This window comes from Myripristis murdjan, chromosome 9 (assembly GCF_902150065.1).
Source record: "Myripristis murdjan chromosome 9, fMyrMur1.1, whole genome shotgun sequence".
Classification (NCBI taxonomy): domain Eukaryota; kingdom Metazoa; phylum Chordata; class Actinopteri; order Holocentriformes; family Holocentridae; genus Myripristis; species Myripristis murdjan.
This window is the reverse complement of record NC_043988.1, coordinates 16,526,313-16,547,514: the sequence shown is the minus strand read 5'-3', so window position 1 is coordinate 16,547,514 and position 21,202 is coordinate 16,526,313. Positions and strand designations below refer to the sequence as shown.

The following is a 21,202-nucleotide window of genomic DNA, read 5'->3' as shown; positions in this document are numbered from 1 at the left end:
TGGAGCAATTGTTTGATCGGGACTCATGGACTAGAAGCAGACTGAAATTAAGAAGCAGTTTTTCAGTCTGTTAGCAACTTCCTTCCTGCCGGCCCCATGATCAGGGGTACACCCCAGCCTCTGTAAAAGGTCTCTAAAATTAGCCTGGGAACAAGTACACACATCAGGCTAAATAAACATCCCCTGTGGTTGTTGTGATGTTATGTGGTTGTGAGGATGTGTTGGTGGCCTTTCAAACCATCAGTTCTGGACATTGTTTTTTTTTCTCCAGGTCTTACCTCTGGACACAGAGGAAATGGTATTTCCTGCTGTGTGCTGTATCTGTTGCTGTCAAGTGCTGTTGCTTTATGTAGAAAAACCTGATGCCTGTTTTAGTTGCATATTCAAAAAAATAAAATCTTGATTAAGTTGCATACTGAAACAGCTTGACATCAAAATGTTTAGACTAAAATGGCCCTTAAAAACTTTCACAAGCTCATATCAAGGTAGTATTGTGTGGCCCTGCATGAATGCCTTGCATGCCTGTGGTGTTGTTTGATATTAACATTCTCAGAAGCTGAGAAGTGACTGGGTGTTTTTGTCTGATTGCAGAGCTCGGGGGATGAGTCTGCTGTTCTGTGGCTGGACCAAATCCAAGAGGCCATACACACAGCCAACCAGGATGAAGAGGAGGCTCTCATATGTAAGCACAGAATTTAACTGCACACTTTCCCCAAAAACACAGCTTGCTGTCACCACTCAAGTTGTCTTCTCACGTTTAGTTAATTCTCATGAGGTTTTCATCATCCATTCACCAACCTTGACTGGTTTAACTTTTCTGTTCTCTGCCAGTGGCTGGAGCAGTGGCAGATATCAACAAGATGGTGGCTGATGGGGACTCCCAGAATACACTGCAGGCTCTGCATGCTCCCGCTGCTGGGCTGAGAGCGGTGCTGTCTGAATGTGCTGACACCTACCAGACTGAACTGTTTCAGATGCAGACAGACAAAGTCTCTACAGGTAACTTGACTAAGATACCTGACCATGCAGTAAGCAGCTGACGCTTACGGAGAAAGAAATGACGTGATTTGCTGATTGAATGTGCATTGCAGCATTTCACTGTACTGCACTGTGAATCCACAGTGCAGTTTGTCCTTGACATGTCAGCCTCCCCTCACACGCTAGCTAAACAAACTAGTGACTAAAAGAGACTCTCTCTACTCTCTCCCAGGCAACAGTGAGAGTGTATGGGTACGGCATCGTATCAAGGACAGATATGACTACTACTACAACCTTGAGAAGGGGGAAGGTGTCTGGGAGGAGCCAGAGGGATTTCAACCCAAAGGTGGCCAGCTCAGCAAAGAGGAAATCCAGGTACGTTGATGATATGTATCTGAAAATTTCAAGTTTCCAGGCTGTACAATGTAGTATGCAATCATACTTCCATTTAACATAATAGAATTGATTTTATTTATGGTATAGCAGTGATGGGAACTTGAAAACATGATTTGTTTGTTCAGGGTGTCGTCAGCAGCGTGACCGCAGACTATAACAGGGAACAGTTATGGTTGGCCAACGAGCCCCTGGTGACCTGGCTGCAGGCTCGGATCAGAGGTTACCTGGTCAGGAAAGTGTATGGCCAGAGGATGGAGTATTTACGGCAACAAGAGCCTCACGTGGTCAAACTGCAGGTACCATACAGCATGACCACTATGAGCTGTGAGCAGTAGTCTGCAAGTAAGAAATAAGATCAAGTGAACTGTGTTTATCCCTGGGGGGAATGCAGACAATTGTAGCAACAAAGAACGGAGCTTTCTGTAGATGGCAGTAAAACAAAAATAAAATGGTTGATGGTTAAAGATACAAGTGCCTTCATGCACATGCAGATTTCCTATTAGCTGGAGAGCTCTTGCTGTGTTGAACATTGACAGATTGACATTTTTACAGGCATGACCATATTCTCAGGATGTTAAAGTGTGTAGTATTTGTTATATGATTCGTTTGAATAAATTTGTTTTAACAAAACTTTCATAAAAGAACGATCCTTTCTGAACTGACATATTTATAACATTTATAATGGACTTTATAATGTCCAGACCAGATGCACATTAAATCTGAAGAAATACTTTCAGTGGCCACTCTGTCAGTCCACCTGTACAATCTAATGCAGTTCAGGTCAACAGCTCTGCCATAAATTTTACCTTTTAACAAAAATGTTCAGTTTTTGTTGACATTGTGGAGAATGTGTAAATTTACTTGTATGTTTATTATTGAGGCTGTAGTTTGCAGAGGTCTACTATTCTGTTCCCCTCATGTATAGGAATAGGGAGGACAAAAAAATAGAAACACCTCTAAATATAATGAAGTCCTTGGACTACATTTTTGTCTTCCCTATTCCTATACATGAGGGGAACAGAATAGTAGAAACACCTCTCAATAAAATAAAAACATCTCTCCATAAAATGCAGTCCAGTACAACAGCAGCACTAACTATGAGCTCAATGCCAAACAGAATTGAATGAACACCTCTATTACTGTGACAAAAAGAAAACATGAGCATTAGCAGCATCATAAAGGAAACTTTATGGCAGAACATTTGTATTGGATTGTATTAGATTGTGGCGGACCTAATAAAGTGGCCACAGAGTGATGTACTGTCAACTAAATAGTTTAGCAACATTTGAAGGTCAACCGAACAATGTTATTACTGATGTAATCTCAGTTTAAAGCCAGAGTTTCCATATTTTTTAATCAAATTTTTCCTTTTTGATGCAGGCTTGCTGGAAAGGGCATAAGCAGAGGAAGGTGTACAAGGAGAGAATGGATTTTCTGCAAAACAATGTTGCTTCTGTTGTCAAGGTGAGGAATTATATCTTGAATTTGTTGGAACTACATGTTTGAAAAGTATAATTAGTGAGTGTCTCAGCAAGTTTAAAGATATGCATCCCCTTCTGGGAAATAATCATATCAGGTGGGAGATGTTGAATAAACACATTAAAACATTTGCATGTACTATATGTGCCTAACTCAGTTTTTATAGGGCTGCTACAGTATATCAAGTTGTTAATATAAAGCACTTCCCTTTTCAGATTCAGTCTTTAGTGAAAATGTGGAAAGCAAAAAGCAAATACAACCGGAGGTTGCAGTACTTCAGAGATCATGTGAGTAACATATTTTTGTCAGCATTGTCCAATGAAGCCCTTTGTTTTAACCTCAAAGTGTAAAGGTTTTTCATGTTGTATGTTACTCACTGTATGTGTCTGTTTAGGAGAAAGACATTGTGAAAATCCAGGCTTTCCTGAAGGCCAACAAAGCCAGAGATGACTACAGAACACTCAGTGAGTCTTCATGCACACACACACTTATGTGCTCCCAGTGCCAAACTTTATCATTGATAGCCCAAAAATAGCAGACCTGTGGGCAGCTTCAGTCTGCATCATAGGGCCAAGATACAGGATGTATATCTATATAAGACTTCTGACCAGTGCGTTTGTGGGCTTGCATATGCCAACTCTCAGCTGGGGCTCAGGACCCTCCTCTGCCTGTGGTACGAAAATTTGTCCACTTGCTGGAGCAGAGCGCCTTGGACCTACAGGAGGAGCAGGAAGTGACGCGGTTAAGGGAGGAAGTGGTCACCAAGATTCGCTCCAATCAGCAGATGGAGAAAGATCTGAACCTGATGGACATCAAGATTGGCCTGCTGGTGAAGAACAGGATCACCCTGCAGGTTAGGAACACTTGATGTTAGAAATACAAGAAGAGGAATTACAAACAACTGTTTGTAATTCCAACTGTTTATTTCGCTGCGTCGCTAGCTAATATTACAAGTTTCTGGTGCACTGTGCCAGTAAAAGTTCCCAACTGTTCTCACCAGTATCCACTCTAGTTTGGCTGCTTTATTTAAACTCCTGGTGTTTTTTTTTTCTGTGTGAAGGATGTTGTGACCCACAGTAAGAAAATAAACAAGAAAAGTAAAGACCTGGCTGCAGGTGACAAGTTTGGTATCAAGGGCCTAAGTAAAGGCAAAAGAAGGAAACTGGAGGCTTACCAACACCTCTTTTACCTGCTACAGGTGAGACAGAAATATGTATACACACTCACATACAACAAGAATGTGGCTCCACTAGTTGTGTCCTGACTTTTCCAACTGCTCCTTCCCAGCCTGTTCCTTTAGGGTCATCTCGATTAATGTCAAGACACATGCCTAAAACTATCCCCTCTGTCTTCTCACACCTTCAGACCAGCCCTTCCTACCTGGCCAAGCTGATCTTCCAGATGCCCCAAAACAAGTCCACAAAGTTTATGGACACTGTGATCTTCACCTTGTACAACTACGCCTCCAACCAGAGAGAGGAGTACCTGCTGCTCAAGCTCTTCAAGACTGCCCTGGAGGAGGAAGTCAAGTGAGCTGCCAGTCTTACTTGTACCATCTGACTGTACCTTATCTACATTCAGAAAGAACAGTATTGATATAATGTACATAATATTCATTTATGTGATGTGTTCATGTGGCTATGAGATCCATGGAGAGAACATTTTACCATCAACAGCTTCTTTCTCTTCATTTTTGTTTTATTGTTACAAATATATTGATGAATCAGAATCAGAATCAGAATACTTTATTGATCCCCAGGGGGAAATTACTTTTTGTTGCAATAACAACTTCCACTCAAAGTGTAAAGTAAAAAAGAGCAATTAGTCAAGAAAAATAAAGAAAGGAATATAAATATAAATATAAATATATATATAGAATAAAAAGAAAGAAAAAATATATGTACAAGTGCAAACATGGACAGGAGTTATTGCACTATAGGTTATTGCACCTAAGTATGGTATTGAATATGGGGTATTGCACAGGTTATTGCACATAAGTATGGTATAGAATATGGATTATTGCACAGGTTATTGCACATAAGTATGGTATTGAATATGGATTATTGCACAGAGGGAATTTGCACAAGAGTTCGTTTATGGGGCCAGCCCACTGACTCAGAGTGTCTGACACTCAGAGTGAGGAGTTGTACAGTTTGATGGCCACAGGCAGGAATGATTTCCTGTGTCGCTCTGTGGTGCATCGTGGTGCGATCAGTCTGGTGCTGAAAGAACTCCTGTGTCTGACCAACACGTCATGGAGCGGGTTGGACACATTGTCCAGGATGGTTTTCACCTTGTGAAGCATTCTCCTCTCTAACACCACCGTCAGAGAGTCCATCTTCACTCCCACAACGTCACTGGCCTTGCGGATCAGTCTGTTGAGTCTGTTAGTGTCCGCTACCCTCAGCTTGCTGCCCCAGCACACCACAGCATAGAAGATAGCACTGGCTACCACAGACTCATAAAACATCCTGAGCATAGTCCTGCAGATGTTGAAGGACCTCAGCCGCCTCAGAAGAAAGAGGCGGCTCTGGCCCTTCTTGTACAGGACATCAGTGTTCTTCCTCCAGTCCAGTTTATTATCAATGTGAACCCCCAGGTACTTGTAGTCCTCAACAATGTCCACATTGACCCCCTGGATGGAAACAGGGGTCACCGGCACCTTGGTCCTCCTCAGGTCCACCACCAGTTCCTTGGTCTTTGTCACATTGAGCTGTAGATGGTTCTGCTCACACCATGTGACAAAGTTGCTCACAGTAGTCCTGTACTCCACCTCATCACCCTTGCTGATGCATCCAACTACTGCTGAGTCATGGGGGCTGGTCCTGATCTTTGTTGTTGTCTTCTCAATGTGTCTCAGGTCTAAGGTGGACCAGATCCAGGACATAGCGACAGGAAACCCAACAGTTATCAAAATGGTGGTGAGCTTCAACAGAGGTGCACGTGGCCACAACATACTCAGGCAGCTGCTGGCACCTGTGGTCAAAGACATCATTGACAACAGGAACCTGGGCATTAACACCAACCCTGTGGATGTGTACAAGGCCTGGGTCAACCAGCTGGAAACGGCTACTGGAGAGGCCAGGTACAGTCAAATTCGGGAAGGGGGTTATAGGAAATGATTTATATCCGTCATAAATCATGATTTATGGCCGAGGGCTGGAATCCAACCCCCTGCCAAATTTATGTTTGTATAGCAAACCAAATGCTTTTGTTTATTTCACAAACATGCTGTGATGTGCATTATCAGTCCTGTAGATGACAGTGTCAGATATGAGTTTGTTGACTTTGAAGTGGTAGGCTACTCCTGTATGTGCTGTGGGCGGCACAGAGCTGAAAATGCTATAAAGTCAAGTTTCATGCTGGCTCACAAAATCACAAAGAGGAGCAAACCATTTTCATAGGGATTGTTTTAAATGGTGCAGGCCACAACTGAACAACAACATGAAAGCATTCAAAACAAGTACAGCAGCTTTGTTTCCAAAGCTTTTATGTTGTGTTGTTCATGAAGCAGGTGAGCGATGAGATGTATTTCCACTTCCTGACACTGGCCTCTGACGTTTCCCCCCTGGAGAATGCAGTGAATCATTGTGGGAAACTTCAGGCACTGCATGCACAGTTTTCACAGTGTTTCTCTTATTTTGTTAAAATTGAGCTGATAAACATTCGTGCCATACTGAGGATTTCCAGTTCAAAAATACTCCGAGACTTTAATAAGCTGGACAGCTCCACTTCCACTGAGATGTAGCATTACACACTGGTAATTAGTTCTGAGTATATGAAATAGCAATAATTAATCAACTGATTAAAAAAAGGAATTTGTAAAGGAGAGGTATCATGATATAACTGTTTTGGGGGAAAAAATGCATTGGTATAGAAACTTGAGGTGCAAAAGTTTTAAATTTGGAATGTGGGCCCCTACCTGGTCTTCAACTCTCTATTTAGCCCCTGAACCAAAAAGGTTGCCCACCCCTGTTGTAGACATTAAATGCCCTCTGTTTGCACAGATGTTCGTCCATTTAGTACTGTCAGTTTTGTCTTCCCTCAGCAAGCTGCCATATGATGTGACTCCTGAGCAGGCCATGTCACATGAGGAAGTACGCAACAGGCTGGAGGCGTCCAGTCTGGCTCTCCGGGAAGCGACAGATAAAGTCCTCAGTTCCATTGTGTCATCCTTGGAAAATATCCCGTAAGTTTGCAGACCTTGTCAGTGTCAAAGTTCACACACACATTTCATGCCAGTGCAGATTTGTGAGCAGTGTTATTCATGCTGTGTTGAATCAGAAATGTAGAAGGAAGAGAAAAAAATATGCATCTAGTTATGTGTGTGTGTATATGTGTGTGTGTGTGTGTGTGTGTACTTTTTTAAAAATATATATTTTAATGTCTGTATTTGATGCTGGATTATCCTTTCTGAGATGCTGCCACACAGTGGATTATATTGTTTTGAAATAAGCATGAAAAATTGCATTATCTCTTAAACAATAAAAATCATTCATTCACATGATGAACATTTCAAAATTTGTCACAGTTACTAAAACAGTATATCCCACTAGATGGTGCTGATGTTTGAGCATTCTCATGAGGGAAAATTTAAATTTGTTCTTGAGTTCATGTGGTCTTTTTGCTAACACAGAACTGGGTTTTTGGTAAAGTAAAGACATTTACATGTAATACCTGCAGTTAAATGCACACAAAGCACTGCATCCTGCATCAAAAATTCATGTCATGTCATTTTTTTTTAAAACTTCAGTTCCCCTATAATTTCCTAAATTAATGCATGTTATTTTGTTTGTGATGTCCCATCCATGCTGTTTTGTTCTGCATGCAGTTATGGCATGAGATACATAGCAAAAGTTCTGAGGAGCAGCCTCCATGAAAAGTTTCCAGACGCCTCAGAGGATGAGCTGTTGAAGGTAGAAGGGCTTCATAAATATTTCTGTCCTTTCATTTTCAGAAATGTATGTCTTCCTTCCTTCCTGGCTAAATGATAATTTAGTTTTAGATGGACTTATTGGTAATTAGACAAATTGTTCATTAGTTGCTCTGTTGGACGCATTGTATAATAACTAATTGATGGTAGGGGAAATGTGTGTATTTGAAGAAGTCAGAGTTTAACACCTAATTTGGCATTTGCATAAAATTGAATTTCACACATAGACTAAAAGATGGATGTGCAGCCAGACTATGCAGAACATTCAGGGTTTGCCATGGCTCTATGCCCTGATCTCTACCACGCAGATTCTGGCTCCAAACAATATCACCAGCACAAGATGGCACCATCCAGTGTGTTCAGCCCGTATCCACGGATTCCTCCTCACATGTTTTGGTGTAGTAAAGTACAGTGAGGTTATGGCCTTTATGTAAATTAATTTCAGAAAATGTTTAAATATTCATTGGCTGTGTCTTTTTGCCAGATTGTAGGAAACTTGGTGTACTACCGCTACATGAACCCAGCCATTGTGGCTCCTGATGGATTTGACATCATCGACATGTCGGCAGGAGGTCAGCTTCACCCAGACCAGCGCCGTAATCTGGGATCTGTGGCCAAGGTGCTCCAGCACTCTGCTGCCAATAAGCTGTTTGAGGGAGAGAATGCACACATGACACCAATGAACAGCTACATATCACAGACTTATCAGAAGTTTAGGTGAGTAAAGGAGCAATACAGTTATATAAAAAAATGTGCTCTGCATGCTTATGATAGCTGGTAAACACATTATGCAGTAACATTTGAAATTATCTAACAGTTTAGTTTAAATCTTCCACAACATCTTAACTGTGTGTGGTGTGAACCAGTGCTTCATACAATGCATCTTCATGCTGACACATGTGCAATGAAGAAAAATATCAGGGGGCAATTCTTGCAGTTTTCTTCTGAAAGCTTTGTTTGGTATATATGAGCCAGTGTTCTCTGATTTTTGGAAACCTCACTCAGAAACATCTCTCCTGAGGATGGCTTGCATGCAACAAGAAAATTTCCATCAAATAAAAAAGCCAAGAGGATGAGATAAGGTCAGCCCTGCTGATAAACCTGTTTCCCCAGTGAGGTCAGGAGCAGGTTGAGCTGACATGATGGGGTAGAGGTAGCCGTGAAAGAGGAAGATGCTCCTTTGTTAAAGTGTTGTGTCAGCAGCTCGGAGATGTTTCTTCACTCAGATATCCTGACCTCCCGTCAGCTTGTGCAAACTCACAAATATGAGAGGGTGTGGGTTATGTGAGCATATGTGTGAGTGTTTTTGGGAACATTTGCTTTCCGAGAATTGTCTTCCCCACAACTAATGACTCGTTACTGGAAATACAAAGAAATTTTAGACCATTTTCTGGAAACAGTAGCAAGAAATGTTTCATAAGTGGTGGAAAAAATTTGAAATGAAGAAGGTGGGAGCCCACTCTCTGGAAACAATTCAGTGTGGGAAATTTTGCCCAAGTTGAAGAACAACCTGTTAACTTTTTGAACAGGGTTGATATAACAGCTTCTCATGTCTTTGTGGACATGAGCTCAATCAAGTGTGCTTTGGAGAGTAAAAACTGCTATTTTTCTATCATTGTTTTCCTCCAGGGTATTTTTCCAGGCAGCCTGTGACGTCCCTGAACCTGAGGAGAAATTTAACATCGATGAATACTCGGACATGGTGACCCTGAGCAAACCTATCATCTACATCTCAATAGAGGAGATCATCAATACCCACTCGGTAAACCCAAACAAGACGTGTCCCCAGCCTGTTTTTACCATATTGAACCAGATTAACACCATCTTTCAGATTCCATGCAGATTAATGTGCAGGGTATATTCAGTCAAAAAAAAAAAAAAAAAAAAAAGTAACATGTAATTGCATGTAAGTAAACATGTAATTGTACATACTGTACAAAGAATGACTTCTGCATTGATCTGTGATTTATTCACAACCAGCCTAGATTTGACCCTCTTTACAACTGGGAATGTGGCTCTCTTTCCCCCTGTCTATTTTTCTGTTTTTTTATATATATATTTTCTATCCCCTGTTACATCTTCATTTCTTGTGTCTTTACCATTCTTTCTTGACCACTATTTTGCAGTCACATTGTTTCTTTATCTTCCCCTCTCTTGGTTTTCTCCTATTTCAAGACCACTTCCTATGAACACGAGTAGTGATGAGAACACACATCTCCCGGCCAGCTGAGGATGTCAGTTGTTTTAAGGCAGATGTGTTTTTTTTGGGTCATCAGTGTCACTCTGGACTAACGTAGATAGTGGACATGACATGCACATAACTTTGGGTTAGATGTTCTCTCGCCCTCCATTTTGCATGTAGCAGTGCAGATTTTATCATTTCCTTGCTGGTTGTGTTTGATATGTAAAAGAGACTGTTTAGTGTGTACATATGTAGCATGGGAATCACATAAATTCATATCAATGCTGTTTCAATTTGTCTGAATATTCCTAAATGGTTTGAATGTTTTAACTTTTGCTAGAGGCGTAAATACATCAGTTATTTTTAAATTGATCATGCAATCTGTCTGTGATTGCTTAGCTGCTGTTGGAGCATCTAGAGGCCATCTCCCCCGATCACAATGACCTGCTGCATGAACTTCTTCAAGACCTGGGAGATGCCCCTGATGTAGAGGCGCTCCTCGGTACTCACACACACACACACACACACACACACACACTCTTACTCAGAGTCCCGTAGTTATCCACTGACGGGTTGCTCAGATCAAATGCTCTTTTTCAGCTACACTCTGCCTCACATGTGTAGCTCTAAATGTGTTCACACCTTTAGGCTTCACAGCAGAACCGCAGGGATCTAAGCAGCTGGGGGTTAAGCGACATGCCTAAGGGCTCTTTGACATTAGCTGTTGAGGGAGGAGAGCACATTAGTGACTTTCCTCACTTAGACTTTCCCAGCTGGAGTCAGGATTCAAACCACCCCGCTTCCTTTCAAAAGCCCACATCTCTAACTGTCATTCTACTCCTGCCTAAATGAATCTTTTATTAGTTATTGCTTTTGAGTCTATAAACTGTGAGCCTGACTATAAAAGTTATTAAGGGCTCTAAATAACCTTAATGCAACTTAAAGTCGAATTGTTTGCCATTCACCTCATTAAGTCAATAACAAGTTTGCTATAGCTGTTTTAATGCTTTTCCTGCGTTATTAATTAATTTCAGGTGAAGGAGCTGTGGACCCAAACGACCCCAATAGGGAGACCACCCTGAACCAACTAGCAAAGACTGAGATCTCTCTCACCCTAACCAGCAAGTTTGAGCTGCTGGAAGGGGATGACAAGGACACAAAGACTCTCATGACAAAGTAAGATGGGGGCAGTTGAGTCAAAAATCAGTCTGCAAGAAAAGCTAAGAAGCTAATTCAAAACGATAGAACAATGATGCACCAACCCACAAGTGGTACAATATGTTGATATGTTTGCATTGAAATGTATCCCTCTGAATCAGACTTATTAAGAAGTGCTGATATAGAGTAAAAAGAAGTTCTGATACAGAGGAAAAAGTAGAAGCCAGAAATAACAATTCATAAATGCTGTGTGAGGCTTTGTACTTAACCCTTCTGGACACTCAGTGTATGTGTCTAGGGGGTTGTTGCTCAGTGTCATGCCACTGTTGTCTTTCCTGCTCCTCTATCACTTCCTGTCAAAGCAGGAAGAGGTTTGGTGGTCAGGGTTATCTTAGCCATAAAGATGTATCCAAGTTCCTTGCAGGATCTGAAACGATTGTATTGGAAAGAGGACCCTAGCTGCTCTGCTGGCATACAGGATATTTATTTTAAGTGTAACGATCATAAATGTGTATGTCAAAGCCTATAGTAGGCTATATGGAGAAAATGTTGTCACCATTTCATAAGATGTCAGTCATGGCTGTCACTTTTAACCAGTTTAGTCTGTGTGTTTATAGCCTACATCAGTAGTTACCAATACCAACCTCTTTAATTCTTTCCAGTGATCCAACAGTTAAATCTGTGTTTCAAAATGTGTTTTGTTCTGTACATTCAGGATATATTTGCAAAGATAGTCTCAGAGTGTGACGGAAAAGACTGAAGAGAGAAGTTTGCATTACCCATGATGTTGCGACCCAAGCTTGTGGGCCACAACATGAAATGGAGGCAGACGTCAGAGTCTACAAAAATAGCTGTATTTTTCCAGTAAATAAATAACTTAAGTTAAAATGTAGGGGAGAAGTACCAGTGAGCACCAGCCTCTAGAGCGTGGTGAGAGTGCAGCTTTTCTCAGGAGACAGGTTCCCTGCCTTTTATCCACACCTTCTCAGGTGAGGACAGTTCACCCATTTTAGCCCATGCACCACCCAGAGACTGTTGCAAGACACTGCAAGGCCAGTGGGAGTACAGAGGGCTGCACAGGGGCATAGCAACAATAATAATGTCTCAGAATGCTTTGATGTCAGTATTTAACAATACAAATGTCATAGACCTTTTTCACAACAGCCATTTTGACATGAAAAGTCAGGGTAAACACAGGTGTTACTAATGACATTAATTATGTGTACTTATTTATAATTATGAATCTTTCCGGTGGGCCCACATTGCACAACACGAGGGCCTGGCTCTGTTGGAGCCAAATGTAATTAATGTCATTAGTAGCACCTGTGTTTATCCTGCCATTTCATGTTGAAATGGCTGCTGTGAAAAGGGTCTACTGTACTCAACAGTCACATTGACTCAGTGTTTTCACTTGACTGTAGCATTGTTAGAAATTCAATAAAAGTTGATTCTGTATTTTCAAGGTACTGTTAGAAGAGTGATTTTTAACGTGCTACAACTGGATCATAGATGTGATTGGGGAAAGTGAAGTGTTTCTTGAAGAAAATAGATGTTTTTGTGAATGAAGGTGGGAAATAATTCTTAAATTTTGATATGGAAAATTGATTTCTGAACACTGTTTTGATATTTTTAAATGATCTGGTGATGTAAAGCAAGTCATACTAACAAATTTCTAAATGTTAACATTGTCACCAGTAAGTAACAAGAAGACATCTGTTAATTTTTCATTTTTCCTTTTCATTAGAAAATGTTTGCATGCTCATACATTCAGATATTAGATTGTGCAACAATGCTTTTTAAAACAAAAACAAAATTTAAATTGTTGGTTTTTGGACTTAGCATAATGTGTAATATTAGAATATACTGTAAAACACTGATTTTTATCTTATGATAACGAGCAATGACAATCCTGTGTGTGTGTGTGTGTGTGTGTGTGTGTGTGTGTGTGTGTGTGTGTGTGTGTGTGTGTCAGGACTAAGAAGCTTATTGTGGATGTGATCCGGATCCAGTCTGGAGAGACTCTGCCTGAGATTCTGGAGACATCGGCCACTGCCCTGCAGGTGATACTATCATTAGCTGTGTTTGCATTTTTACATGCCCATCGATGCTCCTATGTCAGAGGGAGGTATGCAGTGAAACTGTTCACAGCTTTAACAGTGTCAACAGTTTTGTGTATGTATCTGATTTTCTCTGTTAAGGAGTCTGAGCATGCCAAGATTGTAGAGCGCCGTGCAGTCCAGGACGCTCAGACGCCAGAGGGGCTGAAGAGCAGCCCGGCAGTGCTGGAGGACAGCCAGCTGCCTCTGGAGCAGAAGAAGAGGAAGATCCTCAGGAACCTGCGTACGCTGGAGCAGGCTGGTGTCGTCACTGCAAATAACAAGTACCAGGACCTCATCAATGATATATCAAAGGTATACATGCAGCTTTCATACCCAGTGCACTAACATACAATACATGTAGACAGATGGCTTGCTCCCAGTGCTGTCGGCATCCACTTTGGTTGGTTAAGCCTCCAATTTTGCGGATGTTAACCCAAAAGGTGTGATTGGCAGGACATCCGCTACCAAAGACGCTACAGACAGAGGAGGAAAGCAGAGCTCTTGAAGCTCCAGCAGACACTGACTGCGTTGAACTCCAAGGCAGCCTTCTACCAGGAACAAATGAACTATTATGACACCTACATCAAAACCTGTCTGGATAATCTCAACCGAAAGTGAGTTTTACCTACATCTCTCTCGTTTTACCTACCCTGTGTGTTTTTCAACAGACGCTCCTTCACTGTACATGATGTTCTCAGTTACTGGCATTTTTTGCACTGATAGATAGGTCAGGATGTAATTAGACTTTTCCATACAGATTACCTTCTGTGTTGTTTGTGCCCAGAAATTCACGCAGGTCTATCAAACTGGACAGTAAAGGAGAAGAGAAGGGCAGTAAGAAGTGGAAGCAGCAGTCTCTGAAGTACACAGGCGCCAGGCTGCATGAGAAGGGAGTCATCCTGGAGATTGAGGGACTGCAGACAAACCAGTGAGTCTGGGTGATTGCTGCTTGGATAGCTGCCATAAAGGGCTGGGTGTCCCAAAAATCTTTTACAGCTGCTTTGTACCTTTGATGTGAGACTAAGTTCAACTTTTAGGCTTTTGGGAGGCTTTTGGGAAATCCTTCTAATTTTGTACATAACAATAAGATATTCACTACATGTGGTATAATTGTCAGGCTATGATGCAAAAGATTGACAGTGTAGATAACCAATTTTGCCAACACCTGTGACCAACAGTATTGCTTTAATAATTTAATAATTTGTTATTCCTTACATTCCGCTCTGTTATTAATTTGTGTCTCTTTTACCTATTGCAAGTGAGATCACCCTTCATCACTGCCTCAAAAACTGCCTATATATCATGGCCAAATAACAAAGAATCTGTTTCCAACCAGTGCAGCAAACATGTGACTATACAGAGCTTAATGCAGCCAGTGGATTTAATCCATCAGCTGGCCATAGTTTGATCAATGCTGGTGCTTCCATGTAAGAAGCACCAGCATTGCCATTTAGATAATAAACAAACATTGTTTCCTCTTCAGACAAATTCAGTTCAGATACAGTCCAAATCTATGATAGAAGGCAAAGTTAGCAGTCAGCATCAGTTGTTGACTGGAATCCCAATTTCAGTTTCTCCAAAGTATGATGTACGATGCCAAAATCAACTCCCATATGGAATTTGGTGTCCTAGAATAACAGGACTAATGTACGTGATAACGTCGGTCTTTTTCCATGTCCTGTGCTCTCACTTTTTTCATGACTTTGTCTCATGGTATTGTCTTTTTTCCTCTCAGGTTCAAAAATGTCATGTTTGACATTTCACCCAGTGAGGAAGTTGGGGATTTTGAGGTGAAAGCCAAGTTTATGGGAGTTGAGATGGAAAAGGTTCAGCTTCATTTCCAGGTATATGCTTCCCTTGTGTATTATATTTTCACAAGCTGTGCCTCACTTAACAAGTAAATCCTGCTGATAGAGTTAAATTTCCTGTTCCCGTTATTGCACTCGTAGCAGAAAATGTAATGAAAATAAAGCGACTGTTTTCAATTTTTGTCAAAAAGATTTCCGCAATAAACATACTTGTAATGGTGTTCATATCTCTGCATTTTTGAGTATAGAAGAATTATTTTGAATATAGAAGAATGAAATGATGGCATTTTATGTAGGTCCAAATATCTTATGTACTGTTGTACAGCTTGGGCCGCATTTTGAAAGGAAACATTTACTCAAGACTGCAGTTCAGCTACCACAATGATGATAATACAAAACCGCCATGACTTTCAACTGCACTGTATTTTGAGTTTATTAGTTAGGTTTTCTCCCAGCCTCGCAAATTAGGACCATAGGTTATTTGACACTGAGATCATATCTGTGGGATTTTGTGTCTTCAGGATCTTCTTCAGCTGCAGTACGAAGGAGTGGCTGTCATGAAGATGTTTGACAAGGCAAAAGTGAACGTAAACCTGCTCATCTTCCTTCTCAACAAGAAATTCTATGGGAAGTGAAAGAGAAAAGTGAAGAGCGAGGAACAAAGTGAATCAACAAGAGTGGAGGGTGTTTTTGAAAACGTTGTGCCTTCTGACAGCGCAGAGATTGTGAAAGAAATTCTTTATATGTGGAAAAGATTGAATTGTGCAAGTATTAGCACAACAGCCTAGTGGACTGCAAAGAATGTTTTGTTTCATATGATTATCATTCAATTGATCTTATTACACCAAAATGAAAAGTGAAATTGTTTATTGTATTGTCTAATTAAATCTATTTGTTCTGTTTGTTTTTCCCACAGGGTGATTGTAAATGGAGTATATTTTTAAGAATTATATTCTAATAGAATTCATGTTTATATGTATAAGATACTGAAGGAAACACATTGTCATTGTCATCCTGTATGAAGAAAAAAAAAACAACTTCAAAGCTTTGATGGACTCTCCAACAATGCAGTGCTGTCTCATGGGAGTCTGGATATAACACTGCTGCCCAGCTAGCCTGAATGGACATCTGAGATACAGTAGTCTACCAGTGCCTTTTTAATTCAGAAAACCTTTAAAAAAAAAAAAAAACAACAACATTTTTTTAAAAAACTACAAAAGCCGATTTTTTTTTTTAAATAAAAGATGTACTATCAAAATATAAATGAACAATTCACAATGAAGCAATTTCCAATGTTTTAACAAGGTGCTTAATAAATTACAAATGTCCATAATTGTGTGCTGCTTTTTCTTCATTAATCCACTCTCATCTCCAGCATGTTATCTTTCAGCATATTATTCTCTTAACAGTTATTGCTTTTTCTGTTCTGCGTGCCAACCCTTTATTTGAGGGGATTTTTTTTTTTCCACCCGACTGTGACCAAAGTTAAGGTCAGAAGTAATAATTCATTTCCTTGTACTGGGGTGGAGAGGGACTGTGAAGTGAGCAGAAGGCGGAGAATCCGAGCCTATAATCATTATAGTGTGTCTCCTGCTGGCGGAGAACACTTCAGAGACTCTTGTGGCAACCAGATAATATTTTTATTAGGTTTTTGATATTTACTATAAGGATAAAAATAGCACTCAGCTATGATTTACTCATCGGTAGGATTATTAGTAGTATTTTCACTTCAGTGCTCAGGATTTGGCTCCAAAAATGGTAAGCTGACTGCTTAATTGTGTAATTGTTTAATTGTTAGTCTTAACGTTGCAGGCTCATTAGCACCCGTCTCATCAGCGTGTAATTTATGATGGAAAAAATACTAAACCTAGTGGTTAGTTTGACGCTTTGCTGTGTGTGCCTGAAGTTATGTGCACACTTTTAATCAGGCCTACATGTTAAATTGATATGGAATCCAGGCATTTGATATCCTATTGTACTTTTGATTTAAAATGATAGAGGTGGCATCGCTCTATGAAAAAGCTGCCGCAATTTGTGTTGCCTAATATTTACGCTATAGACGCGCTGTTAATTGCACAAGTGCTTTTTCATGACATGCCAGGGCTTTACAAAATTAATGACTTTCTAATTGAACCTATCAGCAGTTTGGCAGCACATTTCCCCTCTTATATCCAAATTTCTAAGCAATTGACAGCTGAGTTTGTCAGTCACTGCTCCCACAGATATTTTATTGTTTGGTGATCTTTTAAATGTCCCAGTGAAAAAACAAAATAAAACATTAAAGCACTCACTGTATCTGCTCTGTCTCCCGTTATTTCCTCAGACACAGGGCCCTCCCTGAGGACTTTCTCTGGTCACTATGTCGTGGTGACTGATGAGCCAATTGACTACCTTGAGCTGTCTGTGGTGGACAGCATGAGGGAGAACTGGGACGGCTCAGGGATGGAGCAGGAGCCAGTGAAGCAGCACAGGCACCATGGCCCACACCGGCCTACCAAGAAGCACTATTATGTCTCAGATGAGGCCAAAGGCTTCCTCCAGGGTCGCCTGGCAACCGCTTTCGTCCCGACCATTTACACCTTTGTCTTCATCATCAGCGTGCCCCTCAACCTTGCGGCCTTGGTGATGTTTGTGCGTCGGATCCGTCCCAGGAAACCAGCGGTGATCTACATGTTGAACCTGGCCTGTGCTGACCTCGTGTTTGGCTTGCTCCTTCCCTTCAAGATTGCCTACCATTTCCATGGCAACAACTGGATCTATGGGGCGTTCATGTGCAGAGTTGTCACAGCTGCCTTCTACTGCAACATGTATTGCTCTGTCCTGCTCATGATGTGTATCAGTATAGACCGGTTCCTGGCCGTGGTTTACCCCATAGACTCTCTGACATGGCGCAGCCCTCACACTGCCTCTGCTGTGTGTGCTGCCATGTGGCTGCTCGCCCTCGGCGGGGTGACGCCACTGCTGATCTCAGGGCAGACCATCCATCTGCCGGACCTGGGTATCACCACCTGCCATGATGTGCAGGATGTGGACAAACTACGGGCTTACTACCTTTACTTCTTCCCCATCTACTCTGCTGTTTTCTTTTTCATCCCTCTGATCTTCACTGCTGTGTGTTACGTGCGCATCGTCCAGGCCCTGGCTGCAGCCAATGTGGAGAACCGCTCCAAGAAGACCCGGGCAGTGGTGATGGCTGTGGCTGTGCTGGTGGTGTTTGTGGCCTGCTTCATGCCCACTAACGTCATCCTCATGGTTCATTATGTTCAGGTGGCCCACAAGGGCAGTGACAACTCCTACCAGGCCTACCTGCTGTCCATGTGTGTAGGCAGCCTGAGCTGCTGTCTGGATCCTGTCATCTATTACTTTGGCTCCTCTCAGTGCCAGAAGCAGGTGGCAGCATTGTTAGGATGCAGGTTGCTGCCAGGGCCGGAGAGCAGCTCAGAAACAGGAAGCACAAGAACCAGCGGGCGGACGGATAGCACCAAGTCAAGCAAGATGGAGAGCCTTCAAACAGCCCTCGGGAGTCATTACAGGAGGCTGGTGGCTTAAGCACATGGGCAGAGGGACCAGCAGAGAGTGGGACTTAGTGTTGAGCTTGGAGCTTCATCAAACTGGCGCATCTACATTTATCAGCCATCCCAGTCAAAATGGATTTGGATCATGCTGGACAAAATGGCTTTGGTTGACTCAAAAGAAATTTGAAAAACAACAACAACAACAAAACCTATTCCAGATATGTAGTTGGTTTGGAAAAATGTTGGTTTTTGTGGAATTCTTTGCACTTATGCATCAACTTTTATTTTTATCATTGTTTACATAAACAAAAGTTTGCTTTTAGTTATTCTGTAATCATACATTTTAGCCATCATATAACCATCTGCATCAGTACAGACTAATTTCACTGTGGCCTTTGTGAAATTGATCTGCCATTCTTTCCCATTGTTTGTTTCGAATGAATTATGAGAGTTAAGCAGTTAGTGTACAATACTAAGGTTTATTCATGAGAAAAATTACATCTAATGTATTAAACATTTTGGTCTTGTTTCATAATGCAATATGTCATGAACTGTAAGTATTTTTTTTTTTTTTTTTTTTTACCAAGTAAATATACACATACTGTAAAGAAAACACGTTGAATGTAGTTATTAATTACTTGGATTTTTGGCATTCATGAGGCCAAATATGTGTGTACATGATACTGAAAATGCAAAAAGCATACAATAATTGGTACTTGAGTCGATATAATGCAGTCACAGCAAACCTAGAGAATTTATTTTACTGAACACTAGCATTCACGCATCTTCAGCCTCTTTTTCTTGCTCACTCTGTACTCTCCTTGTTGTCTGGGCACAGCTCTAAAACACAGGGGGGGAAAAAGGGTTAAAATGAAAGGGAAGAGTTGAAGAATGCAAATAGGATTGTGATGCATGCCAGCCCGCTCCCCTGATATCAGGGAGGATGTTTGCTCCATTGCCATTTCCTGACTGTGAGCATGCTGTATGCCATTGCTCCACATATGATTAAATTCTCTGTGGTGGTGAATGTAACGTTGCAAAACACATCATCACCACCTTGTGGTTACTTGTGTAACTTGTGGTCGTCAACTTGTGGTCTTGATGCCAGTAAGGATCTAGGTTGTATCATGTAAGTGAGGCTGTGGTTTTAGCTAAAATGATACAACAGGAAAGGGGTAGTAAGGAGAGGAGAAAATAGAGCTACTGACCTGTTTTCCCATCATAGCTGTGGAAGTTCTCTGGAAAGTTCAGACACCCAACCTGTTTCTTGAAAATTTCTACATCTTTGGGATCAATTTTTCCTGTTCTCGCTTAGAGGGAAAGGAGAATTAAAAACTTAATGAGTATGATACAGTGTGAGGGGAGTATATATGTTTGAATGCCTGACCCTGAAATATTATGACTGGAGGAACTTGGACAGGACTTACTGAACTGCATGAGGTACCGCCCAGTGACGTCCCCGTTCCGAAAGGTGTCTGTCCACAGCAGGCAGTCAGAGCAGGTCTGCAGAATGTGGCCTTTGTGATCTGACAGGTTTTCTTTGCAAGCAGACAGCAAAGAGATTGAATTGTTATATTATGTCTTTTGGTTTCAGTTTTGAATATCTCAATATTTTTAATTCAGTTAAAGGTTCTATTTGTGCATAAGCCAATGTCACATCTACTCATCCATTCAATAGCAGACATTAGCTACTCCATTTTATGTTTTTTTCTTGTTCTTTTTTTACGCTCTATGTCGTATTCTGATGCTCACTTACTGCGAAATGTGGTGGCAAGTCCCAATACTGTTGCATTTGCTTCACCCAGGATACACCGATTACTGAAAGACACGAGTAATCAAATATACGATAGTGCAATTATTTATTAATTTTTTATATATGGGTCATTTAACATCTACTGGTATAAACTAAATTCACCAGACTTACAAGCAGTAATCTCCCCAACGCAAAAGCACAATCTGGCTGTCCAAAGTGGGAGACAGGTCTATCCAGGAGCTTTTTAGAGACTCCAGGGCTTTGTGATAAGGCTTAGGGTCACCAGAGCCCATCACATACACCCATTTTCCAAACACCTGCACATCAAAGAGAAAAAGGCTTTTTTTCCCATTGAAAGAAAAATTCTGAGAAGCTTACAAACACAAAATGTTCAATTGAATATAGCAGATTTATTAACATTATGCACAATTTTTTTTTAGTGTTCATCAAAAAGCAAATAAAACTTTTTTTTTTTTTTTTTACAAAAGAGTGTGAGCACAACTTACCAGTTTAGGGTCCTCTGGTATAAAAGGTTTGACTAAGTCCTTACAGTCAGGTGCAGATGCAGCACTGAGGGAAGTGAGAGCCAACAGTGACACGACGACACAGAGAGCCATGATCAGGGCGAGAGATGAAGAGCGAGAGGGAGCGAGCGGTGGCACTGCGGAGGATGTTGCTGAGGCTGCATCAGAAAAGCTCTAATGCTGATTCATTGTCCCCCTGGTGTTTCAAACAAAACCGCTGTTGTGCAACTGCTAATATGGGGGGGAGGAGGGGATTCTTTACATGCTCAAATGCACCAATGAAGGTCTTAAAAATGACCACGCAGAGCCATGCAGATTTCTTTTACTCAGCACTGAATGGCCTGCTCCACAGTCTGGCCTAGTCCTGCATCGCCCTT

General features: G+C 41.2%; 2 protein-coding genes across 2 annotated transcripts in view; both read left to right on the top strand.

Annotated features, from left to right (window-relative positions):
• iqgap2 (IQ motif containing GTPase activating protein 2) overlaps nucleotides 1-16,306 on the top strand; it is a 41,851-nt gene extending 25,545 nt beyond the window's left edge. Inside the window, exons 16-38 of the mRNA XM_030060520.1 lie at nucleotides 592-682; nucleotides 832-999; nucleotides 1,211-1,353; nucleotides 1,500-1,670; nucleotides 2,755-2,838; nucleotides 3,069-3,140; nucleotides 3,248-3,317; nucleotides 3,498-3,706; nucleotides 3,914-4,051; nucleotides 4,219-4,382; nucleotides 5,714-5,938; nucleotides 6,902-7,042; nucleotides 7,685-7,769; nucleotides 8,271-8,503; nucleotides 9,416-9,548; nucleotides 10,368-10,470; nucleotides 11,003-11,144; nucleotides 13,099-13,186; nucleotides 13,325-13,537; nucleotides 13,679-13,839; nucleotides 14,010-14,153; nucleotides 14,961-15,069; nucleotides 15,555-16,306. Coding sequence (XP_029916380.1) covers nucleotides 592-682; nucleotides 832-999; nucleotides 1,211-1,353; nucleotides 1,500-1,670; nucleotides 2,755-2,838; nucleotides 3,069-3,140; nucleotides 3,248-3,317; nucleotides 3,498-3,706; nucleotides 3,914-4,051; nucleotides 4,219-4,382; nucleotides 5,714-5,938; nucleotides 6,902-7,042; nucleotides 7,685-7,769; nucleotides 8,271-8,503; nucleotides 9,416-9,548; nucleotides 10,368-10,470; nucleotides 11,003-11,144; nucleotides 13,099-13,186; nucleotides 13,325-13,537; nucleotides 13,679-13,839; nucleotides 14,010-14,153; nucleotides 14,961-15,069; nucleotides 15,555-15,668 — 3,201 coding nt within the window. The 3' untranslated portion in view covers nucleotides 15,669-16,306. The remainder of the gene's footprint in view (nucleotides 1-591; nucleotides 683-831; nucleotides 1,000-1,210; nucleotides 1,354-1,499; nucleotides 1,671-2,754; nucleotides 2,839-3,068; nucleotides 3,141-3,247; nucleotides 3,318-3,497; nucleotides 3,707-3,913; nucleotides 4,052-4,218; nucleotides 4,383-5,713; nucleotides 5,939-6,901; nucleotides 7,043-7,684; nucleotides 7,770-8,270; nucleotides 8,504-9,415; nucleotides 9,549-10,367; nucleotides 10,471-11,002; nucleotides 11,145-13,098; nucleotides 13,187-13,324; nucleotides 13,538-13,678; nucleotides 13,840-14,009; nucleotides 14,154-14,960; nucleotides 15,070-15,554) is intronic.
• Nucleotides 16,307-16,640: 334 nt separating this feature from the next.
• On the top strand, nucleotides 16,641-19,076 carry f2r (coagulation factor II (thrombin) receptor). Its single transcript, XM_030059210.1, has 2 exons — nucleotides 16,641-16,791; nucleotides 17,357-19,076. The coding sequence occupies exons 1-2, from the start codon at nucleotides 16,722-16,724 to the stop codon at nucleotides 18,580-18,582; spliced, it is 1,296 nt and encodes a 431-aa protein (XP_029915070.1). The 5' UTR covers nucleotides 16,641-16,721; the 3' UTR covers nucleotides 18,583-19,076.
• The last annotated feature ends 2,126 nt before the right edge of the window (nucleotides 19,077-21,202 follow it).